The 9,413-nt window shown below is 34.1% G+C and overlaps 1 protein-coding gene across 1 annotated transcript; it reads right to left on the bottom strand.

Moving 5' to 3' along the window:
• Positions 1-3,476: 3,476 nt before the first annotated feature.
• On the bottom strand, positions 3,477-5,494 carry LOC107823078 (cation/calcium exchanger 1). The gene has a single exon (XM_016649675.2). The coding sequence runs from the start codon at positions 5,357-5,359 to the stop codon at positions 3,623-3,625; it is 1,737 nt and encodes a 578-aa protein (XP_016505161.2). The 5' UTR covers positions 5,360-5,494; the 3' UTR covers positions 3,477-3,622.
• Between the last annotated feature and the right edge of the window lie 3,919 nt (positions 5,495-9,413).

The raw sequence follows: 9,413 nt of genomic DNA, 5'->3' as shown, positions 1-9,413 counted from the left end.
GTGAATCTTGCATTAGCAAAGAACAAAGGCCAAAGCATATCACAATTGGATTATGTTCGTGTGTTGGGATGCTTAATGTATATCATGAATTGTACATGACCAGATATAGCTTGTGCTATAAGTAAATTGAGTCGATACACGAGCAATCCAGGTCAATCTCATTGGATGGCAATGAAATGAGTTTTAGGATATTTAGAACATACTCAGGACTTTGCTTTGCACTATAATAAATATCCTGCGGTGATTGAGGGATACTGTGATGCAAATTGGATCACCGGTTCAACTGATTCTAAGTCCACAAGTGGATATGTATTCACTATTGGTGAAGGAGCTGTATCTTGGAAGTCGTCCAAGCAAATTTGTATTGCCCTCTCTACAATGGAGGCTGAGTTCATAGCCTTAGATAAAGCCGGTGAAGAAGCTGAATGGCTCCGGAATTTCTTAAAAGACATTCTATTTTGGCCCAAACCATTGGCACCAATATGCATACATTGTGATAGATAAGCGACAATTGGAAGGGCTGGGAGCGTGATGTATAGCGGTAAATCTCGTCATATACGACGAAGACATAAAACCGTTAGGCAATTACTCTCTAGAGGAATTATCACGATTGACTATGTAAAGTCAAGCGATAATGTGTCGGATCCACTTACAAAAGGCCTAACTAGAGAGGTAGTTGAGAAATCATCGAGGAGAATGGGACTATGGCCGAGAACAAGCCATTGTGGCGGTAACTCTACCTAGAAGACTGGAGATCCCAAGATCTAGGTTCAAGGAGATCAAACAAAGTCATTAATGACGGTTCAACATTGTCAACTAAAAGTTTGGTCCATTCTCGTGATGAGAAAATATTCAGTACCAAGGATAAAATATTAAGGCTTTTTAATGATTTCTAAATTTGATACGGGGTATATCAAATAGTGTATCTACGGGATGATACGTTTAGGAATCACCTATGTAAGTGTGAAGTATTAGTCGCTTCAAGTAGAATTTTGTAAGGCCAATTCTCTATGCACTTATGAAATCAAGCGGTGTTCATGGCTGAAACGAATACAACAATGAGAGTCAAAGACGGTTAAGCGTTGGTTGTGTGACTTATGGTTGTCTAGGTATACACCAAAGTTTAACGGTTCAAAGATATCAAATCTACCGATTGACCGAGTATATCCGACATAAGTTCAGTATGGAAAGTTCAAAGGGAAACCTATTTATCTAGATGCAATTAATCCTTGTTTGCGAATCACACAGTTTTTCATGCATATTTTTGTGATATAGCCATTCCCCATTCATGTGGGGGATTGTTGGATTTTTAAGCTTAAATGTAGCTTAAAAGAAGGTGAATTGGAAATGAAGAAAAATTAAAAATATTTGAGTTTTCCTCCTTGAAAAGGGGGCATTGTCCCATATTGGAAGAGGAAAAGGTTTTGATGGGTATATATACAATTACACTTCTTCTAGCTCTTAAAGAGTTAAGACGAAGGCAAGTCTCGCGCCGTCGTCATCGTCGCTCGCTCGGCTTCAGCTTCGGCTACGGTTTCAGATTCAGATTTGGATTTGGTCAAATGATCGATTGATTGATTAATATTTTGGACCAAATTTATTTGTTAATAGTAAATATTAACAGAAATGTTATTAAATATCCGTTTGTTTTAAAATAGAAAATTAATATTAAATCCAACGGAATAGTATATGCCCTTTATTTTTTGTAAAAGCCATTTAATTTATGACCGTTTTACACAAACAGCCTTTCTGAAGAGTTGCGCCTCTTCAGTTTTGAAGAGTTGCACCTCTTTAGTTTTGAAAAGTTGCACCTCTTCAATTTGAGCTCAACATTGGCTATAAATACCAGTCCATTCTCTCAGATTTTCGATACGAATTTCTGAGTTCTCCTCCTTTCTTCTGCATTATTTTAATTACAAAGAAAGCAACAGTAAGTGTGGTTTGCTACCGATCTTTGTGTTCGCTGAAACACTGGGGTTTGAAGTACCGCTACACCAGTGTGTAATTCGTTCTATCCTAGGAGGAAATTATCCACAACCTTGGGTAGTAGGAGGGAATTAAATTCCTTAAGGAGAAAAATAGTGAATTCAGTGGGTTCGGATTAAATTCTGTTTCTTTTACATTTCTGTTTATATGTTATTTTATCTTCTCTAGAATTATTTTACAAATACAAGAAGCTAACAATTATAACTTTCATTTTTCTTCAAAAAATATATTATCAAATATTTTTTAAGCTAGCTGTTACAGGATTAAACATGTCAACATCACTACCATTCTCTTATAAATAAGAAGAGAGAGATTGCAAATTGAAATATTATCAAAAAAGCTTCTTGATTTTCTATGAAAAACATTTCTTTTAATCTTAATTTTCTTATTGCCTTTCAAGAAAAGAAAAGTCTTAAGTCTCACTAGTTAGCCTTATTGTTCAAGAATAATTGTCAAACATTCAATGACGAATCCAGAATTTCGACACAGTTAGTTATGAGTTGAGAGAATGCTAGAATAAGAACAAAAATATATATATATCTAACTCTATATATACTTGAAAATAAAAAAATTATTCACTTATTTAGTTTCAAACCAAATATATATTATAATACACTATATATCTCATTTTTAATCCAATGAACTAAACAAAAAATTAGTTCCAAATAATCAAAGGTTTATTAATTCAGGAAAATTATTAACTGTAATAAAGTGGCGGATGACCTATCTAAACATAAAAGCTACTTGCAAGTTTTTGAGAGCTTAGTAATTTATGACTTGTCTCTATCTTTTGTAATCTCTTGTTATGAAATTGATTGTGTAGGTACAATGTATCCTGAAAGAATTAAACTATATAATAGTTTCTAGTAATTTTATTAATAAAAATATCTTTTCTACCCAAAAAAAGAGAGAGAGGAGAATGCAGAGCTTATGAATAAAAAAAAAAAGAGGTAGATTGTCGACATTAATATTTTTCTTTAAATTGTAATATCTATGCTATACTTTTTTTGTAAATATAAATTATTGTTTCTTTTTTACCAGATCAATCGCACTATCTGAACAATTGAAAAATTCTCATCAACAATACAAATGTATTACACGTTGAGCAAGCAAAATATTAGAAAGAAATTAAGTTTTGAACTATATGCATTATAGAGCAATGCATCTACCTATAAGCTACTAAGCTTTCGCAAAATATGGTTTAGGACAAAGGCAAACTCATGATTTTAAGTTTATGATTCTTACAAAAATCTCAAGTTAATATACAATAGTAACTGGATTAACGGACGGTTCCGAACTAAATATTCTTATATGTTAGTACTTAATATAAATAAAGGGTCTAGACAAAAGTTACTGAGTTAGTGGGAAATAATAGTTATTACACTATATCCGTCCCTATTTAGGGCTACCTTTTTAGCTTTTTCTAAGCGTCCAGAGATGATGAAGAACATAATAATTGATGAAATATCTCGAGCAGTTGAAAATAAGCATAGATCCAAAAATTCTCAAAATAAGTCATTAAATAAAAGATAATAATACATCATCATTATATACTTTGGGTGAATACATCGATAAAAATTTACACCCAAGTAGAAATATTAGATTCTACTTTGTTACAAAGTTACTAAACCTAGTTCTAAGGAGACACTTGAAACTCAAGTAAGCCCAAAGCTCTAGCAAGCTTTAGGAACAAGAAGCAAGAGTAAATAGCCAAAAGTCCAACTCCAAAGAATTTATCAAGCCTCATATCCCTTTTGGGCAAGATTACTAAGGCCCAAAGTAAGCCCAATAACAAAAACCCAATAGTTTCATAAATAGTTGAATCACTTGGAATAATATAACTTGAAGGAAATGCTTTCCAAGTTGTGAAAATGAGTGATAGGCCCAAGCCCACAAGTGTATTGAATATAGGCCCAGCATAGCATCCACATATGGCAATTTGGGCTCCTTCTAGCCCACTAGTTTTGGCCAATGTGACATTGGCCACCAAATCTCCCAATGAATTACCCCAAGCAAGAATTGTTAGGCCCAAAATTGATGGGCTTATACCAAAGATTAGGCCCATTGAAACCAACAAAGAAATTAGCTCTTCAGCCAAGATATAAGTCCAAGTAATGCTCATTAGAAAACCAAGTCCAATCCACAAAAAGTTGAACTTTTTTGGAGGGTGAAGCCCATCACTAGTGAAAAACACAAGAAGCCCACAACCAATTCCAAGGAGTCCACCAATTCCATAGGCCCAAATACTTGATTTAGGCCCAAAGAAATCCCAAATCAACACCAATAGCAAAGGAGCTAAAGTGATTGACACAATTCCAAATAACTTGGACCATTTCTCCTCTGACACATTTGGAATTGTCAACTTTCTTGGCAAGTCAAGTGGCATTTCAAGAACATACCCAACTTTTCTCAATACACAAACATTTTTCCTATGTTTTTCACTTTGAATCTCACCTTTATTCACCAATAAAGGTACCCTTAATCCACATGATAATTCTTGATGTTTTTTCATGTCACAAGTTGTTGGTAAAACTAACGAATCATCGATCAGGGTTTCTGCAGAATCCAAGCACTTCTCTTCTCGGACATAAATTTCGGAGATAAAAACGTAGCAAACATAGACAAGATATAGAAAAAAGAATGCCAAAGCACCCCACAAGTGAATCTTGCCAAGGAAAATAATCACAAGAAGGCAAATAAAACAAAGATTCAAGAAAACAACATTTCCAATAAAACTTGACTTCTTGATTTTCCTACCATATTGGCTAATTGAAATGCTTGTAATTCCAGCCACTACACTCGAAACAAAGAAAACACCGCCAATTATACTATTGAGTCCAATATCATTTGTACCATCATTCATAAAAGAAACAATACTAGAGAACAAATCAGGTGCACCATTTCCAAGTGAAAGCAAAGTAACTCCAGCTATTGTAGGAGAAAGTTTCAAACTTTTTGATAGTCCCTCAAGTGAAGAACAAAAATAACTACTAGCTGTATCACCCAATAAATAGAAAAGAAGCATAAGCCAAAGAGCTAGCAACAAATAACCAAGAATTGGGCTAAAAGTGCAATAAAAAAGTTGGAGATAAAATATATATCCATCAGGTTTACACCCTTCATGTGATTTAATATAAGTGCACTTTTCTTCTCTACTAATGAACTTTTCAATCCCTTTACAACCAATATCTTTTCCTTGCAAGAAATAACCATTTTTGTTTGGTTTTTTGAAGGTGGAACTTAAAGAAAAGTTGGAATTTGAAGAGTAGAGATATTGGAATGTGAGGCAAGAGATGATAAGAAGGAAGCTAATATTGAGGAATAAAGTTAGAAACTTAGTTCTATACTTAGAGAGAAATTGAAAACCGGCCATTTTAGTAAGAAAGCTGTGGAATTTGGAATATGAAAACAGTTGCCTTTGTATAATATGGACTTTTTGTAAGTTGGATTGGTGGGGACAGATATAAAGATTCCTTGTATTGCTGATGTTCAAAGAAAATCTCCTAGGAAAATGAGAACAGGCTGTTAAATAACAAAAAAAGAAACCAAAATTTTAAAATTACAAAGGAGGACACGTGCAGAAGGCAAATTCAACTTGTTTGCTTATCATATGTGTAAGAAATTATCTTCCAAATGAATGAGTGTGTTACTCGTATTCTTTGAAAATATTATTAGGTGTGTGTAAGATTTTTTAAAAGTTATATTTTTTTGGAGTATCCGATATAGGAACGACAATGTTTTAAAGAATTTGCACAACACGTGAAAGGTCTATTTTTAACTTACTAAACCGACTACGGTTCGAATCCTAGCAATGTGCAAGACATTATCTTCCAAGGAGAGAAAGGTCTGTTTTTTTTAGAAGGGGTAGCTCGGGCACAAAACATCTAGCATTTACGAAGGGTTTGAGAAAGAATCACACCTCTATGGGCAATGATGTAGATAATCTACCCTAATGCAACTATTGTTGGCTGTTTCGACGGTTCGACCTATAGGTCACACAAAGACAACTTTATCGTTGCTCCAAGACTCCCCTCCATCGATTTTTTTTTTTCATTTTCTCAAAACTTACTAAATCGATTAAACTGAATTTGCGTCAAGTAAATTTGTCAACAGCATTAAATTGCTTTTTACCAAGACCTTATTTATTCTCAAAATTTGGATTTTAGGGTTTTGGTTAAGAATAGAGGAAGTTCAACCATTTTTTTTTTATATCGTCGGTGATGGATTGAAATATTCAATTTAAAATTTAAAAAAAAAGAATAATTTTCATGATATCAACTTGACTATAGACAAAAAGAGTCCAACACGAAAATCCTCTAGAAGTTACAATTGTAGGAGAATCCGAGTGCACATGTGGTTAGCCATTACAACCCTTTTATCTCCTCGGTGATCTCATCGAATCAAAATAAATATTATTAAAAGAAGCCATTAAAGTATGCAAGATTTTATAGAAGTGGTGATGACTCATTAGGCCCAATACATAATATATTTTGTACTCACGTAGAATTTGGGAAAGGCTGCGACGTAGACAGACTTATCTTAAAAAAATATTAATGGCTGCTTGTATGATTCAAACTCGTGACATATAAGTCACACTAAGACAATTTTAAAAAGGGAAAAGAGGACGACAATACTATATCGTTAGTGAAGATCTGAACTCTCCACCTCAACTGTGGAAGGCTGATAGCTCCAACTAAGCAACCTCAAATCCCAATATTACAATTTCACTTGTATACACGAATTTGGCTATGAGGCTATAGAGTTTTAAGACTTTATTTTTCAAGAAGTATTGACATATTGTGCATACACATTATTTTTTGAAAAAAAAAAGAAGAAATACTATTTACATCTATTTATTTTGGAGAATATTATCGAATGACACAATGGGGATCTTATCGAACCAATAATTTACTACCATATGACACATGGCTTGGATATGCACATTTCCCTTTTCAAATTCAAGAAATATTCTCCTCCTCTCTCTCTCAATATATATATTTTTTTTTGTGGCACCGTTTTGTTTCCATTTACATTAGACTCTTATCTTTAAAAGCCTAGGAAAGTTATAGTAGTTCATGCAATAAAATACAAAACAAAATGCTGAGATTTAGGTATAGGAATGGGACAATGGCTGCTGCTATTATCATCTAAAACACACAATTTTCATAATTAGAAAGAAGAATACGTGCTGATTATCTTCCAAATGGCTGGCAATGCAGAGTTTTTAGTCTTTTTATAGGTATGAGATATGCATGGGCGGAGCGAGAGTGTTAGTTGCGGGTTCGGTCGAACCCAAGAGCTTTTGTTCAAACTCTGTATTTGTATTAAGAAATCAATAAATATGTACAAATTATTAATTTAGAATCCAATAACTTAAAATGATTATAATCCCGAACACATAAAGTTTAAATTCTAGTTCCGCCTCTGGGGATATCCGAAACTCTGATTAATTTAACTCGAGCCAGATAAGCTCATTAAGAGAATTAATTAGACGTTCAAGATTAAGAAAAATATGATTAATCTTCACGATTAGCAGATTATGACAAAAAAAAGACTCCAACACGAAAATCGTCTAGAAGTCACAATTTAGTGTCATAATATAATTTTTACACTCATTTAGGTATTGGGACATGGGTTTTCAAGGCTTTATTTTCAGTTCCCAATTGATGTTTCTTTTACGCTATTTTTCAAAAACAGTTTCAATCTATTATATATACACAATAATTTTTAGGAAAATATTATTTACATATACTACTTTAATAAAAAATAGACTGATAGAAGCAGTCTTACCATCAGAAAGAAATTTTTCACCGACGGGATCATGATGACGCCTAACATTTCACTTGCTAGGCAAGCCAACGTTAGAGAATCATAAAACCAATTTCTTATTTTCATTAAGTAATTAACAATAATTAACTAAGATGAAATATAATAAGTGCGGAATATCATAAATCTGTATTAACTGCTACCACCCGGATCTGGAGTCGCAATTCATGAGCATTCTAGAATTTGCTACAAGTAATAGTCAGAAAGAAATACAACTGTCTGAATGAAAGAAACAGTAGAACAAAAAAGATAGACGGGGACTTCAAGGTCTGTGAACGCCGACAGATCTACCTTGAGTCTCCGGACAGCGGACCAATAGCAGAATCTCGATCAACCCGAGCCGGTATCAAAATTTGCACAAAAAGTGCAGAGTACAGTATCAGTACAACCGACCCCATGTACTGGTAAGTGTCGAGCCTAACCTCGACGAAGTAGTGACGAGGCTAAGGCAAGGCATCTATAAATTAACCTGTACAATTTAACAGTGTATATACAAATAACAGAAGTGAAGAACTAAACAGAAAATGTTGGGAGGAAAACATACTGAGGGGAATATAAGATAAAGAACTACAACAAAATGATCACCGGAGCAGTCAATATACCATGAATCAACAGGAATAGTGCATACAGTAAGAAAAAATACACGGCATCACCCTTCATGCTTTTACTCTCAATCTCACCATACAAAATCAATAGAAACGGCACAGCATCACCCTTCGTGCATTAACTCTCATATCATGACACGACATCACCCTTCGTGCATTAACACTCATAATATGGCACGACATCACCCTTCGTGCATTAACACTCACAATATGGCACGACATCACCCTTCGTGCATTAACACTCACAATATGGCACGGCATCACCCTTCGTGCATTAACACTCTCCCTTACCATAATACAATACATAAATATCAACAGGGAGATAGAATAGCAAGTACAAACCTTACCTCAACATTTGGTTCCATAACATCAATTTCAACTTGAAATAAAAACTTAATTATCAACAGAAAATCCGTAAACATGATGAGAACGATAAATTGAACAACACTAGTATAACACCAATATAAGAAAACCTGAGAAATATGGAACACAGGTAAATTGGCGGCGCATAAGTACTCGTCACCTCACATATATGTCGCTCACATGAATTTCACTTAGCAAGTAATCTAAAGTTCCTAATTCCCTCAAGTCAGGATTAGACACAATACTTACCTTGCTCCGAAGGCCACTTAATTCTCAATCACAACTTTTCTTTTGGAATTCACCTCCAAACCACTCGTATCTATTCAAAAATGACTCAATAATATCAAATTTTGCTAAAGGAATCAATTACATTGCATAAATTTAGATTTCCTAAATTTTTCTCCAAAAAGTCAAAAATCGACCCCGGGCCCGCTTGGTCAAAACCAGAGGTTCGGACCAAATTCTATTTACCCATTCACCCTCGAGCCCGAATATATAATTGGTTTTGGAATCCGACCTCAAATTGAGGTCTAAATTCCCAAATTTTCGAAATCCCTACTTTCTACCCAAAACCCCTAATTCTACCATGAAAACCTTAGAATTTTGGTTAAAATATTGAAAAATATAGTGAAA

The sequence above is a fragment of the Nicotiana tabacum genome, chromosome 18 (assembly GCF_000715075.1).
Source record: "Nicotiana tabacum cultivar K326 chromosome 18, ASM71507v2, whole genome shotgun sequence".
NCBI lineage: Eukaryota > Viridiplantae > Streptophyta > Magnoliopsida > Solanales > Solanaceae > Nicotiana > Nicotiana tabacum.
Note: the sequence above shows the minus strand (reverse complement) of the source record. Positions and strands in the feature narration are given on the sequence as shown.